At 59.2% G+C, this 27677-nt stretch overlaps 1 protein-coding gene across 1 annotated transcript in view; it reads right to left on the bottom strand.

Moving 5' to 3' along the window:
- Positions 1 to 2037: 2037 nt before the first annotated feature.
- Positions 2038 to 27677, bottom strand: part of SLC29A3 (solute carrier family 29 member 3) — a 38986-nt gene continuing 13346 nt past the window's right edge. The window contains exons 3-6 of the mRNA XM_056113381.1: positions 18996 to 19078; positions 11993 to 12219; positions 5815 to 5977; positions 2038 to 2694 (exon numbers count right to left, since the gene is read on the bottom strand). Of these exons, the coding sequence (XP_055969356.1) occupies positions 2040 to 2694; positions 5815 to 5977; positions 11993 to 12219; positions 18996 to 19078 (1128 nt within the window). The 3' untranslated portion in view covers positions 2038 to 2039. The remainder of the gene's footprint in view (positions 2695 to 5814; positions 5978 to 11992; positions 12220 to 18995; positions 19079 to 27677) is intronic.

Here is a 27677-nt window from a genome sequence, read left to right as displayed (position 1 = left end):
AGGATGAGAGACATGCAGGCTGCTGGGGGACTCCCAGGGGGCAAGCTCAGGCTCCGGCCAGGGGAAGGGGCACTGTAGCACTGTCCTCCCGTTGTTCATCGATTTGCTCGAGTGGGCACCAGCAACATCTCCATTGTGAGACTTGTTGTTACTGTGTTTGGCATATCGAATACGCCACGGGGATTTTGCCAGGCTCTGCCGTGCAGGCGGAATACTCTTGGTAGCTTGCCGGGCTCTCCCAGAGGGGCGGAGGAATCGAACCCAGGTCGGCCGCGTGCAAGGCAAACACCCTAGTACATTAAAAAAATAATAATAAAATACGGCTGGAGCAGCAATAGCACAGTGGGTAGGGCATTTGCCTTGCATGCAGTAGACCCGGTGGGCAATTCCTCTGCCCTTCTTGGAGAGCCCGGCTAGCTACCGAGAGTATCTCGGCCTGCAAGCGCCCCGTGACGTATTCGATATGCCAAACACAGTAACAAGTCTCACAATGGAGACATTACTGGTGCCCGCTCGAGCAAATCGATGAAGGACGGGAGGACAGTGCTACAGTGCTACCCCTCCCCGGTATTTTTTTTTTTTTTTGGTATCAGTAAACCAGTGTGGACAGGGTGCAGCTGCCCCCTCCATCGGGGGGGGGGGGGGGGGGCGTTGCTGATGGCTCCCGGTTGAATCGGCGTCTGCAGGGCACGGCCGCCAGCAGGCTTCAGAGAAGTGGTCGCTTGATTTACGGCTCTCAGGATTGCCACGTCTTGGGGCCGAGGTCCGTTCCTCCTGAGTGACTCCTGAGAAACAGCCGCTGCCTGTCCATCGAGTTCCCTCCACTCCGTTTCCGAGGTGGCCTGTCCCCCACAAGGCCCAGCCAGGGAGGCTGGCAAAACAGAACCCACTCTCGCTGTCTGGATATCCTGAGCCCCTGGGGCCCACAGACCTGGGAACACTCTGTGAAACCACAGCTTCAACGGACACAACGGCCGCAAACAGCCCAGGACGGAGCAGCAGCGAGTTCTCCCGAACACCATGGCTCCAGAGCGCCACTGGTGGTAAAACAATTGCCCAGGGGAGGGGCCAAGCGGGCACTTGGGTGTGCCTGACGCCAGTCCAATCCCGAGCACTGCTTAGGGTCCCACCAGGCGTGGCCTCAGAGCAGAGCCAGCTGTGGCCACAAACCCAAAATAACACTCAAGCCAATGGCAGGAACAATGATGAATTCCCAGGAAGGAAGGGCAGCCCCTGGGGCCCGTCCCTGGCTGCATGTGCGGGAGATGGGGACCCCCTTCCTGGGACCACAGTGGGCTGGCTGTGCCCCTCGCCCAAACAGGCCAGGGCTGGACAGGTGAGTCTGGGGAATGGCGTGTTCCATCCCCACCCTCAGGGCTGCCCCGTGTGAGCACCGGAAACGCCTGCACCCCAGACACCAGAGAGGGCTTCATGTTTATTACACCCCCGAAGCCCCGGCCTGCTGCAAACACAGACTGGACAGCGCCCTGCACTGACCACGGCAAGGGGCCCTCCTGGAAAGCCCGCCTGGCACGTGCTGGTGCCAGAAACAGGGAACAGGTCCAGGGAAGCAGTTCCGGGGAGGCCTGTCGTCCTGGGGTGCCCGTCTGCAGGGACTGCCCTTCCCCACGGGCTCTGCCTAGGTCTGGGGCACTGCAGGGGCCTCCCGGCCCCGGGGAGGCCTGACAGTGCTCATATCTGGCCGTCAGCCGGCAAGTGTGACGCTGGCTTGGGGCCTCAGCTCCGTGACAGACGACTCAGGATGCTCCAGGGTGCCGCTGGACTGATAAAAAGGTCCAGGCAAGACACCCTCAGCCTGGACGCCGTTGCCTGGCTTCGTGACCAAGTGCTCAAGCCAGGGTTCCAGGCTCGGGGTCGTCCAGAGTCTCCGGAGTGTTCTGCTCGGCTCCTGGAGGTCTCTGGGTCCCAGGCTCGGGGTCCTCCAGGCTCAGGAGTGTTCCGCTCGGCGTCTGGGTGTCTCTGCTGGCACAGGAGCAGGACGTGCCGCCTCCGCCCCTGGGCTCTCGCTCTCCCCACGCCTAGATCAGGTGCACCAGCAGCGCCGAGCAGCCGGAGCCCAGCGCCAGGCCCAGGCACAGGTAGAAGGACATCACCACGCCCGTGGCCTCGGCCAGCTCCCGGGGCACGATCTTGGGGCCGTAGACGAGGGCCAGGGTGCTGAGGTAGCCGTTGCTGAGCCCCAGCAACGAGGTGAAGACCACGGGGTAGACGTCAGAGCGGAAGAGCACGGTCTGCAGGTGGAGGCGGGGCTGGTAGTTGCAGAAGACCAGGAGGGGCACCAGGCCGGTGCGCAGCAGCACCAGGGCGGGCAGCAGCCGGCTCTTGGGCCCCGGCACCTGGATCCAGGCCGTGACCTGCCGGCCACACAGGTCGGCCACGTTGTACAGCAGGAAGGTGGTGAGCGGCACGAAGAACTTGGTGGCCCACGGGGAGCCCGAGTCCCGGTGGAGGGACTCGATGTTGGTGGAGAGGGCGGGGAAGACGAGGCTGGTGATGAAGAGGGTGTAGGTGACGCAGAAGCCCAGGCCGGCCGTCTTCTTCAGGATGGGGTGCAGAGGGGGGGTCGGGGGGTCGCTGGCCGCGGGGGCCAGCAAGGGGCTGCTGGGGGCGTCCCAGGGCGGCCGCTCTTCTGCAGGCAGTGCTCGGGCGGGCTTCAGGGGCCTCATGTAGTACCTTCAGGGCAGAGACGTATGGAGCAGGGTCAGAGGGGGCTTCTCAGGGTCACGGGGGGTGGGAGGGGGACCCTTGGCCCTGCAGGGAGGAACCAGGTACGGCCGGCCCAGGGTGCGGGGAGGCTGAGACGGCATGTGTGGCCACGTGACCGAGACAGAGGTCCTCCGTCTGCTGGCCCGCTAGCACAAACACCCGACTTCCCCCCACTGTGCGGGGGAAGATCAGCCCTGCTCACCCGAGCTGAACCCGGCCGGGCCTGCCTCCCTGGCTTTGGTTGTCTTTGGGGGGAACGGCGAAGAGATCAAATAGGCTTGGAACAAATGCCCCCTACTGTTGTTGCTGGGTTGGGGTCGTATCTGGTGGCACCAGGGGCTATCCCACTCTCCATGTGCAGGACGCCCAGGCCTCCTTCAGGCAGAGCTGTGCTCCAGCCCCTCGTGCCCAGAGACAGACAGCTTTAAAGTTATAAGGTTTTGTGACAGGGATTGGGGTTTGGGATGGAAGCATCCCGAATTTGGTGGAGGGACGGTGTAATGGTGGTGGGATTGGAGTTTGAATATTGAATGTAATCAAACATTGTGAACTAACTTATAAAATTTTAAAAAATTTAAAAAAAAGTAATGTGGAGTTCATGCCCAATTCAATCAGCTTAATCAATGGCCGAATCAATAGTAGCGCTCCTACATTATAAAAAATAATAAATAAAATTTTTTTTAAAAATGGGGCTGGAGCGATAGCACAGCGGTAGGGCGTTTGCCTTGCACGTGGCCAACACGGCCAACCCGAGCTCGATTCCTCCGCCCCTCTCGGAGAGCCGGGCAAGCTACCGAGAGTATCTCGCCCGCACAGTAAAGCCTGGCAAGCTCCCCGTGACGTACTCGATATGCCAAACACAGTAACAAGTCTCACGATGGAGACATTACTGGGCTTGCTCAAGCAACTCTATGAACAGTGGGAGAACAGTGCTACAGTGCTAAAAAAAAAATAATAAGGTTGGGGCCAGAGCGACAATACAGCAGGTAGGGCGCTTGCCTGGCACGCAGCCAGCCTGGGATCAGCCAGCACCCCGTAGGGTCACCCCAGCATTGCCAGGGGTGGTTCCTGGACACAGAGCCAGAAGTAACCCCTGAGCACTTCCAGGTGTGGTCCCCAAACCAACAATAATACTACTAATAAAACAGAAGTATGAGGGGCTGGAGCGATAGCACAGCGGGTAGGGCGTTTGCCTTGCACGAGGCTGTCCCAGGTTGGATTCCCAGCATCCTATATGGTCCCCTGAGCACCGCCAGGAGTAACTCCTGAGTGCAGAGCCAGGAGGAACCCCTGTGCATCGCCGGGTGTGACCCAAAAAGAAAAAAAAACAGAAGTATGAGCTCCACACTTGCTTGATGCCATGCATCCATAATATGATAATGATAATAATAATAATAACAATAGTAAAAATAGTATACACATATGGTCCTCAGAGCACAGAGCCAGGAGTAAGCCCTGAGAGTCAGCAAATACAGCCTCAACCCCCTTCTCCAAATGAATACATATTGAGGAAATTTTGAATTTCTGTAAAAATAAAAGTCTACTAATAAAAATTAGTAATAATAATAATATAGAAAATAATTGTTCTATGTTATTACTATAGGTTAATGATAAAGAACATAGAATAATGATCCATAATGATATAGAAGACCAATCTGAGTTGGGCAAGAACTCGGACCTCCTGAGGGTGCAGAGCGAGAGCTCGGGGCCACTGCGCAGTGACAGGCTCTGCCCCTGCCGGCCCAGACTCTGCTCAGCCTGGCGTGTGACGGGACACTGGGATGTTGGCTTCCGCCCTGCTTTGGGCCTCTCTGGCACAGGCACTCCCCTGACTCGGTCTCAGTCTCCCGCTTTAAACTGGAAGGGTTCTGGGCCAGGGCAAGAGTACAGTGGGGAGGGCACTTGCCTTGCAGGCAGCCGACCCGGGTTCAATCTCCGGCACCCCAGATGGTCCCCAAGCACCTCCAGGAGTGATTCCTGAGTGCAGAGCCAGGAGTAAGCCCTGTGCACTACGGGTATGGCCCCCAAACCAAGAATAATCAATCAATAAATTTCTAAAGTGGAAGGGTTCCGCTGCTGTGAGCTCTTGAGGGGCTGCCTGTACCCCCTCCGTCATTGTGAGCAGATCACAAGCAGGTCTGAGGCGGTGGGGGCGGGAAAGGGGGTTTCCTTGTGCCTCGTTCCCTGAGAGGCTGAGCGGATGCTCGAAGCCCCCCCGCCCCAGTCTCGTTTCACAATCCCGCCTGGGAGGGGAAGAAGACTTGGGCTTGCCCAGGTTCCTCATCGACTCCGTCCCCAACCCCGTCGGAGCTCACTGCCCACACGGTTCCTCTGCTCAGGCTGTTCCTCAAAAGCCCTTCCTCCCAGCCCCCCTGCACCCCGCCATGTCAGCACCCAGGCTATGAGAGTACGGAGGCTCAGTTCCTCCTGGCGCAGGGGTGCCCAGCACGGCCCTGTCCTCCTGGGAACAGCACTATGGGCGTCCCTTAAAATAAGATTCACTCTGAGAAATGCCAGAAGAAGAACTTTTCTCAAAGGCCTTTCTGTGACCCAGTCCTGACCGAGCTGGAAGTGGCAAAGGGGCAGGAGCGCCCACGCGAGGGCACAGCCCAGGGATGCCCTCTCTGAAGCGGCAAAGATTCTGGGCCTGCCCCGCTGAGGCTGGGAAGCCAGGGTCCCATTTTGCCTGGATGGGTCCTGGATTAAGTCCCGAGGGTCCGGCTTCTAGAAACCTGGGTGGTCCCGTCCCAGAGGGAAACCTGGCTTCCAGCTGGATGCAAGTTTGTGCACCAGGGGCGAGGGAGCAGACGTGGGGGAACGGGGCAGCGGGGGACGCCCCTGCCCTCTGTTCAACCAGTGTCTCAAAAACAACAGTGAACGGCTGGCGAGACAGTACAGCGGGTAGGGCACTTGCCTTGCACGCAGCCGACCCAGGTTGGCACCCCCTCTGGTCCCCAAACGCATCAGAAGTAACTCCTGAGTGCACAGGCAGGAGTAAGCCTGAGTACTGCCGGGCACAGGACAGAGGGAGGGCCGGGCCCTGGGGAGCCCACACAGGCAGGAAGAGCAGGGTGAGCCGGGCTTCACCTGGCATACTCCAGCCGGGGCAGCAGCAGGTAGAGCCCGATGCAGAGTCCCAGGAAGACGTCCGCAGTCAGGAAGAAGGCCAGAGCACTGTCCGTCACGTGGCTGGATGCCGCCAGGTCCACCAGCGCAGCCACAGCACTGATGGTGCCCCCCATGGCTCCCCCTGCAGAGCAGAGCAGAGGGTCAGAAGTCACACATCACCCGTATCCCCCCAGGCCTCAAAAATCTCCTGAGAAACATGCTTCCGTCCACATAGGAGCTGTGGGCACCGTCTGTGGGCTCTGTGTCTGCGGCTGTGTCCGTGGGCTCTGTGTCCATGTGTCCATGGCTGTGTCTGTGTCCGTGGCCCTGTCTGTGGTCCCAGCATCTATGAGCTCTGTGTCCGTGGGCCCTGTGGCAGGGCCCTGGATTGTGGGCTCTGGGTCTGTGTCCCCCCTGGGCTCTGCTGCCCTCGTGGGTTTTGCGGCCTTTGGAGGAAGTGGGTCCTGCGCGTCCCTCGCCCAGCTTCAGGCCTGTTCTCGCGTGGACCCGGAGGGGCTCTCCGAGGAGGCCTTGCTGCCTGGTTTCACCTCCACCCTTGACCCTCCAGCTCTGCCGCCCCTTGGGGGTGTCAGGCACGTGAGTGCGGCTGGAGAGACGCAACTCTGTGGGCTGAGCGCAGGCTTGGCACGTGGGAGGCCCAGATTCGGGTCCTGGCATCACGCGGTCCCCTTGGTGAGGAGAACAGAAGCGTGTTCTCCGAGGATGCGGGAACTAGCTCTACTGCCTGCCGCCACCAGAGCAGCTGAACAGCCTGAGGAACGAGAGGCTGCCAGACGAACCGCGCTGGGGTGTGTGAGAGAACCCTCCCTCGTGACCGAGAACGGGGTCAGAGTGTCCCTGACAGGGTGCTGACCCTGCTAAGCGAGCAACATGCTTAGGGGCTTCTGCTTCTGTCCTGCCCGCCTGCGGCCCGCAGATGCCGCGGTCCATAGCACATACGCGATGCGGCCGAGCTCGCCTTTGCTGGGCCCAAGCTGGAGAGAGCACGCCCCGTCTGGGCCCCGGTGGAACGAATCCTATTTTTAAGGCACTGTGAGGGAGCGTTTGGCTTTTCCCAGCCCAGGTGGGTCGAAATCTCTTAATATCCTGAGCACAGAGCTGGGATTAGCCCCCTCCCCCCGACACACACACACCGCCAGCTATGACTGCACACACACCCACACACCGCTAGGGAGGACCCACTTCCTCCATCTCCCCCACCCCACACACTGCCACGTATCACCCCCCCAAACACACACACCACTGCCATGCATGACCCAAACCTCCCCCCCACACACTACCAGGTCTGAATTTACACACACACACACACACACACACACACACACACTACCAGGTATAACTCAACACCCCCTCCCTCTCTGCATTGCCAGGTATGATCCAAATCCCTGACCCCCACTGCCAGGTATGACCCCACTCCATGCTCTGCCAGGTATGACCCCCACCACCCACACACACACTGCCTGGTATGGCCCACCCCTCCCCCACCCCCACTGCCTGGTATGCCCCACCACCCACCAAACACATTTACTCTTCATAGATAAGGCACTGCAGAGTCCCTTCCCCTGCCCTGTCCCTCAGACCCACCAGCTAAATTGAGGCAACCCCAGGAATGTTCTGGAATAGGGCACAGAGCTCCCGTGTCCTCCCCTCCACAGGCCACAGACCCCCCCCCATACCCCAGGAACAAGTGCACATATACTCTCTCAGTACCCCAGACCCCAAGACACACATACTCTCTCACAGTGCCCTCAGACACTCTCATGGATCAAACGTACACAGACACACACACTCTCTCTCTCTCTCTCTCTCTCTCTCTCTCTCTCTCTCTCTCATTGTCATGGTAACACACACACATTCTCCTCACGGTCCCCTAATGCACACAGCCTCTCACACGCCTCATCACATACACATACCTCATCCTGTCACACACACACACACACACACGCTCACTGCGCACCACGCGCACACAATCACACACCCTACCATGCACACACGCACTCACAGGCCCCCTCACGGGCTCTCATGGACACGTGCCACCTCAGACACATGCCCGCACTCCCTCACACGGTCGCGCGGGCTCTCGTGCACAGGCAGGCCTGGGGCGTGGAAAGCTGCCCCCCCCCCCACCCCTGCATCCCCGGAGGTGCCCGGCCGGTGGGCGCACAGGCCTGGAGCGAGCAGATGGCCGCGGCCCCTGGCTCTGCTCACTCTCGTGTGAGGGCTCATGTGACCTCGGGGTGCTGCAGCCGCTCAGCTGGCCAGATGTCAGGGCCCTGGCCAGTCGACCCCGGCACTCTGGAGTACGATCCCCAGGTCGCCGGACTGACTCCCTATAGGAGAGGGAGTGGGCAGGAGAGAAGCCGCTGCCCAGCCCTACATGCCCCATGGACTCCAGCCGCCGCCAAAAAAAGAACCACGTGGAGGGGCAAAGCTGGTGGTCGATACCTCCCGGGCCGGGAGGGCGGTGCAGGGCACGGAGGAACAGGGCCCAGCCACAGATGCCTTCAACACCCACAAGCCCCTTGGTTGCCAGGAGGGCAAGCATGGTCTCCGACGCAGTGCCATGCCCAGAGAGGCTGCTCCCGGGCCAGGCACTGCATGATCCAGCAGCCTCAAACAGAGCGAAGCCTGTCCTAGCCCCCGGGAGGGACGGCGGGGGAGAGGGTGGCACCAGGGATCAGCACCCACTGCCCAGCCGGACCCAGAGCACCCAGACACTGACACAGTCAGTGCTTGGCTGAGGAATGGACGGACGCATCTGCCGTCTCCGCGCTGCAGAGGGTTCCACGGCGGGTGCAAGTCGGGCAGGCGGGTACTACTGCTCTGTCCCGGGCAGGCAGCTCCGCCTTTATGCTGTCTGCTGTCAATGAATGAAAAAGGGAGAGGGACGTCCACTGCACTGCCCCAGTGGGGGAGGGACGTCCACTGCACTAGACTGCCCCGGTGGGGGAGGACCTGTCCATTGTATGCCCTAGCCGGGAAGGGTCTGTCCACTATATGCCCCAGTGGGGGAGGGTCTGTCCACTGTACTTCCTGCTCTGCTCGAGGTTGCTCTGGCTCTGAGGGGCCGGCCTGTGTCCTTCTCCAGCCTTCTCCACAGGAGCTCCCCCAGCCCTGGGCTTGGGGTGGGAGCAATAAGGGGTCCCAGAGTCACAGAGAGATTCAGGGCACAGACTCACAGGCGCAGAACGAAGGCCGCCCTAACTCCACACCCTCCGGCCGTGTGACCCTGGACCTGTCACCTGGCTTCTCCGGGCCTCAGCTCCCTCGCCTGTGAAATGGGGCCGTGGCAAAGGCCGCAGCCAGCAGGCAGGGCCAGAGAGGAGAGGACTGTGCCAGGAAAGCGCCCATGGATCCGGGTGGCTGTTCGGTCCCTTCGCACATCAAAGCAGCAGCAGCAGCAGCAGGACGCAGCCTGAGCCCGGGCTATAATCCCCGCCCGGCGTGGCCAGAGTTAGCGCAGGCTCCCGGCTGCCCCAGGACCATCTGAACGCGGGCGGGTACGGTCTGCCTGCTGATCCCTCCCCCTTCCCAGCATTATCTCCAGCACAAAGCTGGCCTCGGGGAGCCCATCCTTCAAGACTCCCGCCTTTATCTCATCAGTTATGGAAATACATGCAAATGAGGGGCTCGCCAAAAAACACCCACAAGAAACAGCGCAAAATAAATGACTCGTTCCCCAGACGCCACAGAATCCAGCGATGGGCCCCTTGGACCCAGAGCAGGGGACGGGGAGGGCATGGTGGGGGGAAACGGGGGGCTGCTGGGTGCCCGCTGGGAGCCACCCCTGGTGAGGATAAGCGCAAGAAGCCCAGGGTGACGGGCACTGCAGCAGGTTGCTGGGTCTCTTCACAACTGGACTTGGGAAAAAGTCACAGGGGTGTCCCCTTCTCCAGAAGGTTCCCCAGGACGGGCTGAGCCCGAGGGACACATACCAACAGGAGGGGTGTGACCACTGGCTCCCGCAGAGGCCACTGTCCAGGGAGGCACCTCTCCTCGCAGACTGGGGGTGGCTGCAGTGAAACCCATGTTTGGGGTTCCGGGGGAGTCCCAGAAACTTAGTCATGGGCCTGACTTTGTTTTACTTGGGGCTCCTGAGTACAGAGCAGAAAAGCTGTCTTGCTCCACAGATGGGGACAGCTGGACGCTCAGCCCTCTTCTGCATGCCCAGGCGGCGCTGAGAGGAACTCAGAGGGACAGGGGGACCGGGTAGTGGGGGAACACGTGCCCCCCACACCTGCTACCCGGCCTCCATCATGAGCGGGCACGCGGCTATTTCTCTGAGTGGACGTTGAGCTCTGGGTAAGACTGTCCTGCCTCTGGAATTTCTCACGAGAGGGCTGTGTGCGGGTGTGCGTGTGTGTGTATGTGTGTGCACGTGCGTGCATATGTGTGTGCGTGCATGCATGTGTGTGTGCGAGCGTGTGTGTGTGTGTGCATGTGTGTATGCACACACATTCGTGTGTGCGTGTGTGTGTGTGCGCGCATGTGTTCTTGCATGCGTGTGTGTGTGTGTGTGTGTGTGTGTGTTGGCACCCCAGAAAGGGCTCATCCCTGCCAGGGTGGGTGGTCTCCCAAGGAAGGGAGACTCCCACGAGCCTCCATCTCACCGCGGGTGGGAAAGGGAGGGCTGTGGCCTAGACGCCAGGCTGAGGGACAGCACCCAGCTTCACTCCTGGGTCACCTGCACAGGGAAGCACCCCCAGAAGACCCACGGCGGAGGGGACACCTGCCCTTTGCGAGGCTCTGGGCCCCCAGAGTCTGACTCTGCACTGACCCCCTGGCACACATGGCGGACCCCCAGGGCATGAGAGAGGAGGAAGAACAGGAGGAGGGAAGGAACAAGGGCGGCTGGTGGGCAGGAGGAGGCGTGTCGCTCAGGGGGCACTAGGTGGGGTGATGTTTTCTTGGGGGGCCAGGGCCTCAAACATCAAAACAAATGCTTTTTTCTTTTTCTTTTTTCTTTTTTGGCTTTTTGGGTCAAACCTGGCAATGCTTAGGGCTTACTCTGGCTCTGCACTCAGGAATCACTCCTGGCGGTGCTTGGGGGACCCGATGGATTGAACCCGGGTCGACCACATGCAAGGCAAATGCCCTACCTGCTGTGCTATCGCTCTGACCCCAAACAAGTGCTTTGTTGCTAAGTCACATCATGGTTGCGGGCGTGTGTGCAAACACACACACACACACACACGCACACACACACACAGCTGCTCAGGGCCAGTGTGTGAGCTTCAGCCCTTTGAGCCAACTCCCCAGGCCCCTAGAGTGTACTTTAATGGGGAATGGGGCCACGACCGGAGATGCTCAGGGGTCACTCCTGGCTCGGCACGCAGGAATTACTCCAAGTGGGCTTGGGGGACCATATGGGATGCTGGGACTAGAACTCGGGATGGTCGCGTGCAAGGCAAACGTCCTACCCACTGTGCTATGGCGCTAGCCCCTCAATGTAGTTTTAGAATGGACGAGGCAGGTGCCTCTGGCCCTGTTCTTATAAGATATTCACGCCTCCCACCGAGACTCAAGACTCGTGGGTGTGTTTAAGGTATGTTGCCCTCAAGGGCTCACAGAACTGAGTCACGGGGGGAAGTACAGGAGTCCAGGCCTGGCTTTTACAACCCAGACAGCTCACCCAGGAAGGCCCGGCCACCAGGGAGATGGCCAGGGCGAGGGTCCAGCGCCAGCCAACTCCCCAGACACAGGGCACCAGCTCCTGACCCGCTGCAGATCTCCGAGTCAGGGAAGTGACCGTTACTGTGTGAAGCCCCTAGGTTTTGGGGTGCCTGGGGCCGCGATTGTTGCAGAAGACGTTCATCTAACTGGTGATGATTTTTTTTTTTTTGCCACACCAGAAAGTGCTCAGGGGTTACTCCTGGCTCTGAACACAGGAATTATTCTCTGCAGGCTTGGGGAGATACCGGGGATCAAACCTGGGTCGGCCTCGTCTCTCAGGCGCTCTTCTGAGCTATACCCGGCGGTGAACGCGTAGACAGTGCTGGGGGCTGAGCCTGGTCAGCAGTGCCTCTCCTGGTGCACCATCTCCTCGCAGCTTTCTGGGAGAGCCACTGTCTGCTCCCCCGGGCTCCTTGGCACCCCCCACCCCTGCCCCCAGGCAGCCACCCAAAGCCCCGCTCGCCTGAAATCAGCGCCTGGGAGTCCCTCATGGGGAAGGAGGCGGACATGCCGAAGACGCTGCTGTTGAAGACGGTGGCAGAGCCGCTGACGACGGCCATGCAGACCATGGTGACCGCAAAGAAGCCTCGGGTCCAGGAGGAGGTGTCCACTTTCACCAGCACCGTCATCACCACGAAGATGGCCAGCATGATGGTCAGCGAGGTCAGCACCCGGGTGTGGACCGGAACCCTGAGGCAAAGAGACCAGAAGCAATGAGGCCCCCGGTGGCCTCCCTGGGGTGTCCTGGTGGCCGTTCTCAAAGGGAAGTGGCTATAACTGTCCACTCTGCAGTTGGAGGCCAGGGGCTGACCCTTGTCCTCCTGTCTGTGTGCCCTTGGGTAAGTGTCTCAGCCTCTCTGTTTTGGTGCTGCAGGAAGGAGAAAAGACAGACCCCAGGACGTGTGGGTGAGGGTCTCGGGGGGAACACGTAAAGCCGCCTTTCCCAAAGTGGGCAGTGCCACCCTGCAGAGGTCAGCCTCTGGGGCAGTAGTAGCCTCTGTACCTGTGGGAGGTGATTGCTTTATTTTTCAAATTGGGGAGGCAGAGAGCGCCACACCCAGCTGTGCTCAGGGCTTACTCCTGGCTCTGGGCTCAGGGGTCACTCCTGGGGGGTCTTGGGGGGGGGCCATACGCAGTGCCAGGAATCAAACCCGGGTTGGCTGCGTGCTGGGCCAGAACCCTCCGCAGAGTCCTGTCTCTCGGGTCCTGGGCGGGGGCCGGTGGGCACTTTCTTGCTTGTGCCCTTAAAAAGGCAGATTTCCCAGAGGGCACTGGGAAATTTTTTTTTCTGAAGAGGGGGTGACAGGCTGTTGGACTATATGCCCAGTGAACCCCAGCCTGGCAGTGGGAGGTGGGACCCCCATTCCCACCCCTCCTCAACACAGAACACGCTCAGAGTCCTGCATCTAGGCTCGGAGGGAGGGGGTCCTCCCCTTTGTTCTCACGGTTCCCCCTAACACAGGACACAGAGAGGGAAGCGGGCGAGGGGGGAGGCCAGCTGGGGGTCAGCGGTCAGTGATCCGGGAGGTCTGGCCGCCATTCGTCCTAGGTCCACGGCAGGGCGGATCCCAGAGCCCTGGCAGAGGCCGACCCTGGGGGTCTCGGAAGCTGGAGCCAGCTCCCGTGTGTGGCACAGAGCCAGCGCCCAGCCCACCCAGACACCGGCCCGCGGGCCTGGCAGGGAGGGAGGGTCTCAGAGAAGCGGCTTTCAGACGCCCCAGAGACAGCAAGCATCATCGAAAGGAGTCCCTTCAATCATCAGATTAGACTAAGCTTCAAAGGGGCTTGGGCTTCAGTTAATTCCCCTGCTGGCCAGTGGGAGGGGACAGGGGAGCCAGATTAATTACACACCGTTTGGGGGAGGAGGAATTTAAGAACAGAAAGGCGTGAAAGGGAGGAAAAGAAGCAGACATTCTCTCCGTCCGTGAGTGGGGGGTGGGGAGCCCAGCGAGATCCACCAGGGTCCAAGCGCTTTCGCAGCCCCGGGCAAGAGCAGGTGTGGCCAGAAGGAAGCTGGGTGCAGGGCGAGCACTGTGTGCAGAGCACTACATGGGTGGCCGGGACACTGGACAGTTGGGGCCATGCTGCCTTCAAGTGTGTGGTGTGCAGCGTGACAGGGCCGTGGGGGTCCTGGGTACCCTGAGGGCTGAGCTCGCCCTGGGGTCACACGGATCTCCGAGGGCACCGGGGGATGGCACAAGGTGCCCGTGTGGCTGTGGTGACGGCGCCAGCCTCGAGGGAGTCTGCTCTGCCCCCTAAGCCCCCACCCCGATCCTCAGGGTCACGGGGGTGTGTTTCTGCCAGCGTGCCTGTCCCCCTGCTGGGTGCGTCTCCTCCGTGGCCCGCTGTGAAGGGGGGGTGGCTGCTTGTCCCGTCCACACCCACACGTGATGGTGGGGAGCCGGGCTGGGATGACGAGTGTTGGGAGCCGGTGAACTTGGAGCTGGTGGCCAGGCCGGGCCGTGTGTCCTCCCTGGACTTGTCGGGACTATAGGTCATCCTTCATGCAGAGAAGCATGTGGTGATGGCCGGGGCACACACAGCACCCAGGGGACTCCAGGGCATCTTGACAGATTGTCCCCCACTGTTCTGTGTCCCGGGCCCCCCCATACAGTGTTCTGTCAGCCTCTGGATCAGCAACGCCCTGACTTTAAACTTCTTCTCGTGTGTGTGTGTGTGTGTGTGTGTGTTTGTGTGTGTGTGTGTGTGTATGAGAGAGACAGAGACAGAGACAGAGAGAGACAGAGAGACAGAGAGACAAAGAGACAGAGAGAGACAAGACAGAGAGAGAGACAGAGACCTGGCAGTGCTCAGGGCTTACTCCTGGCTCAGGGCTTACTCCTGGCTCTGTGCTCAGCGCTTACTCAGAGAGGACCATCTGAGTGTCAAGGATCAAACCCAGATCAGCCACATGCAAGCGTCTTCTTCACTGCTATGGCTCCAGCCCCTGACCTTAAATTCAAGGCACAGGTTGAGCAAAGCTTTTAGTGTCTCCAGCCTGTATTGCCATGCACACGAATAACCAGGACAGAGCAGAGGGTCCTAGGAAACAGGATGGGGTGGGGGGTGAGCTCCAGAGACCTCCCAAGACCAGCCTTGAGGAAGGGGGGAGGCGGGCGAGTGTCCCCCCTCTGAAGTCCAGCAGCCGAGCGCCATCAGTGGGAGGTGGGGTGGGCTGGCTGGGCGCCTGCTGGTGGCTGCCCCGCGCTCCTGTGGGGGGCTGGTTCCAGGATCTGTGCTGGAGGGGCCCCCGTGAAGGTTCGGTGGAGATGTGGGAATTGCCGAGATTCCAAGGGCCACAGGCAGGAGCTGGGGGCAGCGGGGCAGGGAGGGGGACAGGACCCTGGGGACACGGGCTCTGGAAGCCACTAGGTGCTGGGACGCTTAGCTCTGACACACGGGCGATTCTCCTGCCCAGTGTCCTCCCCACCCCCCAGAGGCTGGCACTCCCCTGAGTCCCCTCAAAACTGAGCATCCATCCGAGCCAGGAGCCGGTTGGGGCCACGGGCCCAGTCGCCGTGACCAGGCCAGCGCGAACCTCTCTGGGCCGGCTCCTGCCTCCCCAGAGGGAAGAGGAGGTGGACGTGACCCTGCTCACGTCCCTCCCACTCAGGAGGAGAGCTGGGCTGTGCCCACTAGTCCCCAAAGCTCCTCGGGCAGTGTGGGTGAGAGGGGGCGCCTCACACAGGCCAGCCTGATAAAGACGTGTGTGTGTGTGTGTGTGTGTGTGTGTGTGTGCGTGTGCGTGTGTGTGTGTCCGTGCGTCCAGGGGCCTGCCAGGAAGGGCCAGCTAGTGGGAACCAACTGTCCCAGGGGCTCTCTGTGTCCGCAGCATGGCAAGGAGACAGCCTGGCCTGGCCTGTGCCCCTCTGCTCGCCCCCCCCCCCCCCCCGATGAGGCTGCTGGGGCAGGAAGGTGACGGTGGAGAGAACTGGGTACCCTGTCTTCTTACTCAGGTGCCCTGGGACCATGGGCGATAAGGCAGCAAAGGCAAGGCTGCTGCCGCCTGCGAAACTCCTACCACCATGAGCTCCAGACCTTGGGGGGGTCTCTTGCCCGGGGGGGTTCTGAGTTCTGGAAAGCTCTGCGGAGCACCCCCCCAGCCCCAGCTGCAGCACAAAGGCCCAAATCACACTCACGTTCCCCTCCGCTTGTCACCCAGGGCGGGGAATGCAGAGCCGGGCGGGGATGCTGTTGGGATTGTTTTCTTTTTTTTGCTTTTTGGGGTCACACCCGGTGATGCACAGGGGTTACTCCTGGCTCTGCACTCAGGAATTACTCTGGGCGGTGCTCAGGGGACCCTATGGGATGCTGGGAATCGAACCTGGGTCGGCTGCGTGCAAGGCAAATGCCCTACCCGCTGTGCTATCGCTTCAGTCCCTGCTGTTGGGATTTTTAGGGAAAGTCCGGACAAGTGTGGCCTGGGTCAGTGGCTCCGGTCCAGGCCGGGGGCTGGGGCTGGGCACATGAGGTGAAACTCCTTAGAGTACCCAGCTATACCCAGGCCGCCAGCACCCCGGCCCAAAGCTCTTGCTGAGGAGGGCTCAGGACCTCAGGGAACGATTTCTCCTTAAATCTCCAAAATGTAAATCCTCCTCATAAGTATTTATGATGCTGCAGATTTAACATAATAAAACACTTGGAGATTATGGATGAGCCCGTTGGAGAAAGCTAAAGGTTCTCCAGGAGGGAAGAAAAGGAGACATTTCAATCTCACACATTAAAGACACACACACACACACACACACACACACACACACATACACACACACACACACACACACACACACACACACACACAGAGCTTAGCCTTAAACCATCTTCCCACCGTCTAGAAACAGATGGAGGCCTGCAAGCCTTTCCCCGGGTACCTGCCCCTCATGGCGCGACAGCCCCGGGCAGCCCCATCCTGGCTCTGAAGGGGAGGTGCTCTGTCACTCTGCCCTGTCACTTGGGCAGGGCCGGGAGCGTCTGCGTGCTCACACACCCACCCCGCTCTCTTGGAGATGGAGTTCAGAGCTGCGGGACTGCCTGGCCCCTGGAGCTGGGGACCCCCAGGGCCCCTCACAGTTCCCACAGACCCAGACCCTCTCCCCCGCCTCCTACCCCACAGCCTGAAACCAGGGCGATGGGATGGGCTCTGCCCACGAATCCTGCGGGCAGGTCCTGGGGATTCCGGGAGAAGATGTGGATGAGGCGGGGCTGGTGCCGGTTCTGCCAGGTTATGCTGCGGCTACACCAGGGCCCGCGTTCCCACCTGGGGCCCAGGGCTGGGCTGCTGCTCTTGCTCAGAGGAGCCCAGGAGGCCTCTCCAGGGCCCTACAGATCCCCTGTCCCCCACCGACCCGTCCCTCGAATGCCCTCCCCTCCTTGCCCTCTCCCTGACCTTCACCGACGGTCTCAGAAATCCTCTCCAGCCCACACCCTGGCCTCCGGAACCCCCATGCGATGCGCACAGAGAAGGCGGGCGGTGGGAGGTGGGGTGCTGTTGGGGTGACGGGTCTGTGGTCTGGACACATTCCCTGACCTCTGCCCTGGAAACGATCAGGGTCAGTCTCCTTCTGAGGTGGCTGTGCATCTCCGACGTAACCCAAAGAGGAGGTGCCAGGCATGACCCATTCTAGAAGGGGGACTGGAGGTCTCGTCCCAGCTAGACAAAGCCCCGCCCCAAGGGCCCGGCTGGGCCAGTGAGCGCAGGGCTGGAAAGGAAAGAGGGAGAAGAGGCGAGAGACACCCACCACAAGGCCCTGTCCGCTCTCTCCCTCCCCTGCCCGCCCGCCTCTTCCGAGTTCTCTCCCTTGCCCTCCTGCATGCCCCAGCCAGGGACCCAGTGCTGGCCCCCAGGGGCCCCTGGAGCTGAGGGGCTGCCCCTTCCTGCTCCCCGCTGCCTCCCGAGGGCCCCTCCCCCGCCCCGTGGTGAGTCTCTGCAGGCTGCAGGACGCTGACATGGACGCCAGTGCCAGCAGGGTCCAGGAGCTTACACGGGGCCCTCGGATGGAAAGAGAATCGCAGAGGCTCGGGCTCTCGGACCTTCACTCTCCTGCTCCTTCTGGGCTGACGCTGGGCTCAGGGTGTGCCCCCCGGGAGGTGAGTCTGTGACTCCTAGAAACCGGCTGGGAATTTTCTGATCACCTGGGTCCGTGGACTACCAGAGCCAAAACTTGGGTGTGACCTCAATTTAAAAAATCAAAAATTTTTGGTGCTCAAGGCTTACTCCTGGCACTGCACTCAAGAGTTATGTTACTCCTGGTTCTGCACTCAGGAGTCATTCCTGGCATGGCTCAGGGACAATGTGGGATGCAGGGGATTGAACCTGCGTCGGCCACATGCCAGGCAAGGGCTCTACCTGCTGTACTATCTCTCTGGCCCGTATCACGATGGCTTTAGGCCACCATACTTGAGTTCATACTTCATGCAAACACAACTCAGAAGTGATCTCACGGGGGGGGGGGGTATGTTAGGCAGAGAGGGTCTCTTTGGGCTCTGCCCACAGTCCTCCCCGAGGCTCTAGAACCTTCCTGAGAACCTGTGCTCTGCCTTAGAATGCAGGGGGTCAGGCGGCCACTGCCGCAGAACAGGCTGGGGAGAACAGCTCTGCCTGCCCTAATCCCAAACCTCACAGTGGGGACTGTCATCACCTCTGGGTGTCTGAGGGGAGACGCAGGCGAAGGAGTGTGCTCTGTTCTCGCCAGTGGGACCAGAGATGTCAGAGCAGGCCCTTCAGCCCCACACCAGGGAGATGCCGTCACAGTCACCGACATCCGACTGCTGATGTCTGAGTCACAGCAGACGGCAAAGCAAAGGCCGTCTCACTCTCCCCAAGACTGAGAACGTGTCTGCTGTCTACTCCACCACGACAGTTCAAAACGCACTGGGTCCAATTTTCCGTATGTCTTAAAATAAAAGTCTTGGTACAGAGCCGCAGTGCAGCGGGGAAAGTCCCTGCCTTGCACTTGACCGACCCTGGTTCAGTTCCACAAATCAATCATTCAATCCCCGAGCACCGCCAGCAGTGAGCCGGATTCCAGCTGGGTGCGCCAGCTCCCAAATTAAAATCAACTGATGAGGGTCTCTGGGAAGCCTCAGCTGGGGAGCCCGGCTCACTGGCCCGCTGTCCGGAAGCATCCGTCCTTCTGGAACACACGCAGATGAAGGCTCCGGCAACTCTAACACCTCTCCTAAATCGCTGTGAGTGTCAGGGGCTTGCGTGGGTGTGGCCAGCTGAGTGCATTAACCTCAGGAAAGCGAAGAGCCACGTCCACCAGCGCCCTAAGCCCCAACCCCCTGGCCATGTGGTGTCCCCCGATGGTAAGGCTAACGGCCCTGGCAGCAGTGGACAGACAGGCTTTCCATGTGCAGGCCCCAGCGCGGGGCTCCCACTGGCTGGGCTGCAGGTAACGGCACTCACTCTCCGTTGCGCTGAAGGGCCAGATGTGAAGGCTGGGGTTTGCGGGAAAGTGGCCCACCTGTTGACGAGCAGGAAGTTGGTCATCAGGCACAGCATGGAGGGCACAGTAGAGGCGATGGCCAGGTAGCTCTCGAAGTAGTTCTGCAAGCACAGAGGGAGGAGGTCACTCGGGACAGAAGGAGGTGGTCACCCGTGGGCAGAGACGAGGGCCTGCTGGGTGGGTCTCCCCCTCTGTCTCAGATACCCCCTGGGAGTAACGGGGGTCCTTGCTCAGACAGGCAGGTCCTGCGTCTCCTACCAAAGACCACCCACCCCTCACTCAGCAGTCACAGCTTGGGCCAAGACCAACCTCTGGGCCTCTCCTCGGACTGATGCGGCCGGAGCAAGGCACAGGGATGCTTCCTCAAAGGAAATCCCTCCTGCTCTGGCCTTTTTGCTCATCGCCAAGGACCAAGGCTAGCCTGGAGGGTTGTTAGGACACCGCTGGTTCTCACTTTTCGTTCCCTTTTGTTGGGGGAGGGGGTGGGAGTGGAGGGTAGGGGGTAGCACTACACCCAGCAGTGTTCAGGGCTAACTCTTGGGTCTGTGCTCAGGAATCACTCCTGGGGAACCAGGTGGGGATCAAACCCAGGCCAGCTGTGCAAGGCAAGCACCTATCCTGCTGTATGATCTTTCTGGTCCCTTGTTCTCGCTCTCTTACAAGGGGAATTTCAAAAAAACTGCTTCACCCCCCCCCCCACCCCAGCCTATCCCCCCTGCTCCCTGAAAATGTATTCTGTTTTTAATTTTTTTTTTTATAAAGGAGCTGGAGCGATAGCACAGCGGGAAGGGCGTTTGCCTTGCACGCAGCTGACCCGGGCTCGATTCCTCTGTCCCTCTTGAGAGCCCAGCAAGCTACCAAGAGTATCCCGCCCGTACGGCAGAGCCTGGCAAGCTCCCCATGGCATATTTGGTATGCCAAAAACAGTAACAACAAGTCCCACAATGGAGACGTGACTGTTGCCCGCTTGAGCAAAATGATGAACAATGAGAGGACAGTGCTACATACTACATTTTTATAAAGTTGTTCACAATATTTGATTACATTTTAATATTTGAACACCAATCCTACCACCATCACACCTTCCCACCACTGTATTTCGGAAACTTTATTCTGACTCGGGGCTGAGATCTCCAAGCCTACTCGGATCGGGGCCGAGCATCCTCCACCCAGATCCTCCAAATTCCAGTAGACGGGGGTCACACCCACCAACTGGCCCCCTGGCGCCGTGTAATCCCATCAACAGCCAAGACTCAGAGACTATAAAACCCAGCTCCTGGAAGCGTGCGGCCGCATTTGTGGCCATGTGACATCTTATTATCTCATTCCTACTTTGGACAAACTGGCAGGCTACCGAATGTAATCTGCCCACACAGCAGAGTCTGGCAAACTCCCCGTGGCGTACCCAATATGCCAAATACCAGTAACAATGATGGGTCTCATTCTCCTAAAGAGCCTTGAATATAGCACTTTCTTAAAAATCGTAGGGCTAGGATGAAGGAGACGTTACTCGGGGGCCTTCTCGAGGCAATCGACGAATAACAGGATGGTCGTGATTCGTGATTCTGGACTCTGAATTCGCTTCGTCAACGGCGCAGTTAGCCATGATCAAAGCCCCTGGTGGAAGCAGCCAAAGGGTATCACAAAGGACAAAGATGCCCACAAGCAAGAGGAAGGTTTCCTCCTGGGCCTTACAGCTCCAGAATCTGGTGGGGATGGTGTGATTCTGATCCGTTTACTAAAAAGGAAGAAGACGAACTAGAGCCGGCCGACATCCCTTGGCCGAGGTTATTTGTCAAGCCACGGGCACAGGCAGGTACCAATGCCGGCTTCTAAGTCACGATAACCGCGTCTTAAGCATTCCCTGTGCTGTGTCAAACGCATGGGCTGAAGGTGAGTTACACTGTTCACCCTAATTACACATAGGAAGAGTGTTCTACTCCAGAGAGCTCACGAAGTTAAACTTAACAGGAAACATTTTAAGTATGGATGAGCTGAATGCCAAGAACAATAGGTGCAAAAAAAGAAAAAAATTCCTGGAGCTAGAAACCCTGGGTGGTGGGACTCTGGGGCAGGAGCCAGGGGGGGATCGGGCGTACCACTGGGGGTGTGAGAGAGGGCGGAAAGGGTGTTTAGCGTCTCCCAACACCAGGAGGAGAGATGTCAGAGTCCTGCCTGGTTTCTGTTCACGCGTCCTGGCGGAGGCAGGGGTGGGGGGGAGGGCTGGAGGGGGAGCGGGCTCGGGCTGGGCGAAGGTTCTGGACCTTGAAACAGGAGGTCACGTCTCCTTTCTGGGAGCGTCTGAATGCAGTGTGCAGACTGAGAGTCATTCTAAAGGGTCGCTTCTCGTCCAGGGCACAGACCCTCCCGAGGCTCTTTGAAAGAAAGCCTGCCGAGTGCTTTGTGGGCCTTTGAAATCTAGACCCTGAATGTGGATGGTGGTTGCGGCCAGGCAATTAAAATGATAATCACAGCCAGTGAGGCCCATGAACCATGCGCCTCAGAAATAGCCTCTTCCTTTGAAGTGTCACCTCATTGTTCCCGCCCTGATGGGCTCAGCAGAGCCTGGACGGGTCCGAGGCACTCAGTCAATGATGGGTGGCTGGGCTGACGTGAGGCCACAGGCAAGGCCCTCGGAAGGAGGGACTGCAGAGGGCTGGGGGCTGTGCTAGGGGCAGGCCTTGCCCGGGGAGAATCTGGCATCTGGTTTTCGAGCAGGCACAGGTTACCCAAAAGGCGGGGGGCTTGCTGGTCCTTCCACAGAGCACGGCTCTTTCCGCACTGGGTGGATTTTTAAAACCAGTGGACGGGACACCGGCTCCCTTCTGGGACTGAGCCCATTTCTCTGCTTTACACAGAGGGTGCTGAGGGTACAATGAACCGGCTCTGGACATCTTCCTTCCTACCTGAAGGGATGAGCGCCCCCTTCCCACCACCCACAACGCCTCCCACTGGCTGTTGTGGTGACCGAGGTCACACAAATCTGGTTCTGGTGCTCACACACTTGGTGTGGTGTGTATGCGCGCGCGCGCGCACACACACACACACACACACACACACAGTGGGGAGCCTACTCCATTGCAATATAAATATGGTTTATTATGGGGGCTGGAACGATAGCACAGCGGTAGGGTGTCTGCCTTGCACGCAGCCAGCTTGGCCGACCCGAGTTCGATTCCTCTGGCCCTCTTGGACAGCCCGGCAAGCTACTGAGGGTATCTTGCCCTCACGGCAAAGCCTGGCAAGCCACCCGTGATGTATTCGATATCTCAAACACAGTAACAACAAGTCTCACAATGGAGACGTTACTGAGCCCGCTGGAGTAAACTGATGAACAATGGGAGGGACAGTGCTACAGTGCTTATTATGGGGGAACTCCCAAACAGTGCTCAGGAGTCTAGAGGGCCATGTCTGCGCACACTTGGCCACCCGGGCTGGACTGTCCAGTGCTCAAGAGAGAGGCCCTGCTTGGTCCGTGGTGCTGGGGACACTGGGTCTTCCCCGCTGGGGGCCATGCAGTGCCAAGAACTGAACCAGAGTCCCATACAGGCTGTGTGCCCCAAACTCTGTGCTCTCAGCTTGGCCCACAGCATAGTTCCACGGACTAATTTTTGCTGCTTTTGTCTGTGCAGACTCCTAGTGGAACGAGGCATGGCGGGGTGACATAAGCAGCCCTCTGTGATCCCAACCGCCTTTGTTCATGCCCTGTGCGGCCCCTCTGCTGAGTGTGTGTGGTGAGTTTGAGGCTACATGGTGGCAAAGTCTCGGGTACCCGTGGCACTGAGTTGGGGAGGCAGATGATCCAGGGTGGGTGGGCGGCACGGCTGTTCTCTTTAGCTGAGTACCAGGTCGCTGGCATCTCTGCCCCAGCAGGGGTAAGCACAGACCCCAGCCCATTGGCTCCTGCCCCAGCTGGTGGGAGGAGCTGAGAAGGTCTGGACCACACAGCAGGGAATCAAGGCTACAAGCTTCCCATTCAGGACACAAGTGTGGGTGAAGACTATGAGAAACATCTCGGGTTCATCACGTTTGATTTTAAAGTCAATTCACTGTCACTGTTGCACTGTCCTCCCATTGTTCATCAATTTGCTCGAGCGGGTCCAGAAACGTCTCCATTGTGAGACTTTGTTGTTACTGTGTTTGGCATATCGAATACGTCACGGGGAGCTTGCCAGGCTTTGCCGTGAGGGCGAGATACTCTCGGTAGCTTGCCGGGCTCTCCGAGAGGGGCGGAGGAATCGAACTCGGGTTGGCCATGTTGGCTGCGTGCAAGGCAAATGCCCTACCTGCTGTGCTATCACTCAAAAATAAAACCTGGCGGTGCTCAGGGGACCATACGGGATGCTGGGGACTGAACCAACCAGCAAAGCAAACACCTCTCCACTGTACCATGTCTCCTATCCTGGAGCGATAGCACAGCAGTAGGGCATTTGCCTTGCATGCAGCCAGCCCGGCTGAGCCGGGTTCGATTTCTCCGCCCCTCTCGGAGAGCCCGGCAAGCTACCGAGAGTATCTCGCCTGCACAGCAAAGCCTGGCAAGCTCCCCGTGACGTATTCGATATGCCAAACACAGTAACAACAAGTCTCAAAATGGAGACGTTACTGGCCTGCTCGAGCAAATCGATGAACAACAGGAGGACGGTGTTTTTTTGTTTGTACATTTAGGAATCTTTTACCGCTGCCAACATTTTCACATCCTCCTGGGCTGAACAAGAGAAGTGGCTATTCTGTCAGAAAAGATGAAGTCATGAAATTTACATACCAGTGGTACTACATGGAAAGTATCATGATAAGCGAAATGAGTCAGAAAGAGAGGGACAGACACAGAAAGACTGCATTCATCTGGGGAACATAAAGTAACAAAATAGGAGACTAACACCCAAGAATAGCCGAGATAAGTACCAGGAGGTTCATTCCATGGCTTGGAGGCAGCCACACATGCTAGGGGAAAAGGCAGCTTAGACAGAGAAGGGAGCACCAAATAAAGGGTGTTGGGAGGATCCTCCCAGGATGGGAGATGCATGCTGAAAGTAGACTATGGACTGAACATGATTGCCACTCAACGCCTCTTTTGCAAACCACAGCACCCAAAAGGAGAGAGAGAACAAAAGGGAATGCCCTGCCATAGAGGCAGGGTAGGATGGGGGGATGGGGGGTGGGAGGGGTACTGGGATCAGTGGTGGTGGGAAATGGGCACTGGTGGAGGGATGGGTACTTGATCATTGTATAACTGAAACCCAAGCACAAAAATCTGTAAGTCTACAACTGTATCTCATGGTGTTTCACTAACAAAAATTAAAAAAAAAAAAAGAGAGGTGGCTACTGCCTCACATACTGGAAGCCTGGCCCTACCTTGGGGCACCGTACCAGAACAGGAGCCCCATGGTGCCAGCCTGCAGGGGCCAGGGACCAGCTCTGGGTATCGAAGGCAACATCAGGGCGGGTCTGTCCTCCGCCTGGCTCTTTTTGCGCACGTGACTGCAAACTCACGTCTCGGTTAAATACTCCTTCTCCGAAACCCCCACACTCGCTGCTCTGGGCATCTCTACTGGCTTGGGCATCTGAGTAGCATTTGAAAAAATGAAAAACAGGGCTGGAGCGATAGCACAGCGGGTAGGGCGTTTGCCTTGCACGTGGCTGACCCAGGTTCAATTCCCAGCATCCCTGAGCACTGCCAGGAGTAGTAGTTCCTGAGTGCATGAGCCAGAAGTGACCCCTGTGCATCACCGGGAGTGACCCACCCAAAAAGAAGCGGAAAAAAAAACCCCCAAAAAAATTAAGAGGCTCAGACCCCGGACTGGGGCTGGTCCCTGTCTCAGGTCCCTTCTCAGGGAGGGTCACCCTGAGGCAGCTGGGCCTGGAGGAGCCTGCGTGGCAGGACTTGCATCGGCCCTGGAGACGAGGAAACTCATTTTCCCGACTCCGTCATCTGCGAGCACCAGGAGAGCCGGGGCTGATGTTCTTCCAACACGAATTTCGAGCCCTCCCGAGCCAGCCAGCCAGCCAGACGTGAGGCGACGGGCACATTTCTTGCTTGCGCCACGCAGAGGGGCTCTGTGCACAGCGTCTCTTCTGGAAGAATCTAATTCGGGGCTCAGAGTCCAGGTAAGCGGTTTCTACAGGCAGGGAGGCCCTGAAATGAGCCTGTTTATCTCCGCCGGGCCCCTGGTGAAGCTCCCTTTCCCCCACATGCCATTTGGACCCTCGGAAACGAGTGCAGCAAATTAGTCATGAGCTGTGCGCGGCAGGCTAACGGCCCAGCCGCCCGCGGCCCCCACGGCTGCTGTCCACGGCTCCGTGCCGCCCCCACCTCAAGACAGCCGGGCTCCTGCGGGGCGGGGGGGAAGCGATTCCAGTCTGGGGGAGGCAGCTCGAGGCAGCAAGGCGTTACCTGGATCACAGGGGCATGAAATTAGCAGCAGTGAGCCGGCTAGAGCCAAGAATAGTCTGCCCTGGCCGGCCAGCCTCCGTGGGGGAGCCGAGCCCGCCGCTTGGGGGTCAGGGCGGGCGCCTCTCCCCAGGCAGGGGGTCTTTCCTAGGAGGGGCAAGGAACAAACAGAAGGTGGGATTCCCCACAGGGGCTGCGGTGGGGATCTTCGTTTGTAAGCTCCCAGCCCCCCCCCGGTTTGGGACTCTGGCCCAGGAAAGATAAGGAGACATCACGGGTCAGAATCAGACAGAGGCTGGAGTGATGGATGGTACAGCAAGAAGGATGCCTGCCTTGTGCGTGGCTGACCCGGCCTCAAGCCTCGATGGCCCCCTGAGTACTGCCGGTAGTGATTACTGAGTGCAGAGCCAGGAGTCACTGCTGAATGTCACTAGGTGTGGCCCCCAGGCAGACAGAAAAATCAGAAAGATGCTGGCAGTTGGCCTCGCCATCCCAAGGACAGACCATCGGCACGTGCGGGACCCGGAGCCTGCCTCTGAGTGATGGCGTCGGCCCCCTCCCCGCCTTCCAGTTCCTCCTTCGGATTCCCTGCCTGACGATAAGTGAGCCCTGGAGGGTCCCTGGGTTTGCTTTTGTTTGGTGCTCAGTGGTGCGCAGGTCTTATTCCTGGCTCTGCACTCGTGACTGCTCCTGGTGGAGCTCAGGGCACCACGTGGGGTGCTGGGATCAAACCCAGGCTGGCCAAGTGCAAGGCAGGTGCTGTGCCGTGGCCCTGGGTGGATCTCTGGAGCCTCTGTGGCGTCTGCTGTCACCCCTCCCTGCCTCGGAGGCACCTTGTTTGTCCTCAGAAAGAAAGACGCGCAGTTCCTCCCCTACCGAGTCTCCTTCTCATTCCGGGTCACTGTGGGTCTTTCTTTCTCCAGCTACAAGACCCGCTCAGTGGGCAGGGGAGATGGTACAGTGGGTTGGCCCTGACCTTGTATGTGCCATCCTGGGTTCGATCCCAGGCCCTGAGTATGGCCCCCCAGTCTAGAAAGGGAAATGACCCCGAATTCGCCGCCTCCAGTCATCTCCTTGCTTCCAGCCCATCCTCCAAAGATGCAGTCAACACCTTCCCCTCCCCCCCAATGTCCGACCCCTTATGGGGCTGCTCTGGGGAAGCCGCTGTCCCAGGAGCTTGCAGTCACCACCCCTCCCCATACCCCAACTCAGTGTCTGGACCCTGTGGGGTGTTGGGAGAAGGGGTAGTCACAGAGATGGGGTGGGCAACAGAACCCCCTCACTTGCAGTCCCATGCCGGGAGGGGGGCCAGGCAGAGCAGCAGACCCGCCTGGCACTGCCATTCTCCATACCTGGCCAGCCCAAGACCGATGTGCAGCTCCACGCAGCCCTGTGTGTGTGTGGTCCTGGGAACAGGGGGCCGCGAGGTGGAAGTCGGGGCAACGGCCGTGGAGGGGTCTCTGGGGAAACACGATGTTTGCAAGGCACTGGCAGGATTTGCAGATGCAAGGAATCAAGTGTGGCAGGAAAATCAAGGGGAACCCTAAGTCGGGGGTGAACCGGCTCGGGGGTGGGTGTCAAGGGCAGAGGGTCCCAGCCAGGAGAGCCTGGAGCCGTGGACTGAGGCCTGAGGGTCTGCCTCCGGCACCCCTGCCCGCGTCCCTCCACGCCAGCCCGACACTGCTCCTCGCAGCCCTCCCAGACACTTCCGCATCCGTCCCCTGTGCGACATGCACATATTTTTGGAACCTGATAGATATTCTGGGCCCAGGGATTCAGTCCAAGTTCCCACTTCCACAGGACTGACGTCAAGGAGGCCGGCGGGCTAACACAGGAGCCATACAGGTAAAGCGAGTCGGGGCACGTGCTACCTCGGGAGCTTAATTCAGGAGGCACCTCCAGGACAAAGGTCGGGAAAGAGGAGGAAGAGCCAAGGCAGTGAGACAAGGACCGAGAGGGACCTCTAGTCCCAGAACTGGCAAAGGAGGCACTAACGGGTGGCCCGCCTCCACTCTGTGAGGCCCTTGGCAGAGAGCCCTGGGCCAGGCCTTTGCTCTATGGAATCCCGAGGCTGCAGCCGAGACCAGGGGGCCCCCAAATATGAACCATCAGGCCCTTCGCAGAGTTATCTCACCCCCACCTAGTTTCTCAAATAAGGAAGCAAAGCCCCCAGCGCCCCCCAAAATATGGATCAGTCAGACGGACCAGCTCTTCAGAACCCAGGTTTCCCTCCTACACAGGAGATGCAGGCAAGCTTTCAAGCAAGAAAACGCAAACGCTATTTGTTTCCCTTTTTTTTTTTTTTTTGCCTT

Source organism: Sorex fumeus, unplaced genomic scaffold, assembly GCF_029834395.1.
Source record: "Sorex fumeus unplaced genomic scaffold, SorFum_2.1 ptg000020l, whole genome shotgun sequence".
Classification (NCBI taxonomy): domain Eukaryota; kingdom Metazoa; phylum Chordata; class Mammalia; order Eulipotyphla; family Soricidae; genus Sorex; species Sorex fumeus.
This window is presented reverse-complemented; position numbering and strand designations above follow the sequence as displayed.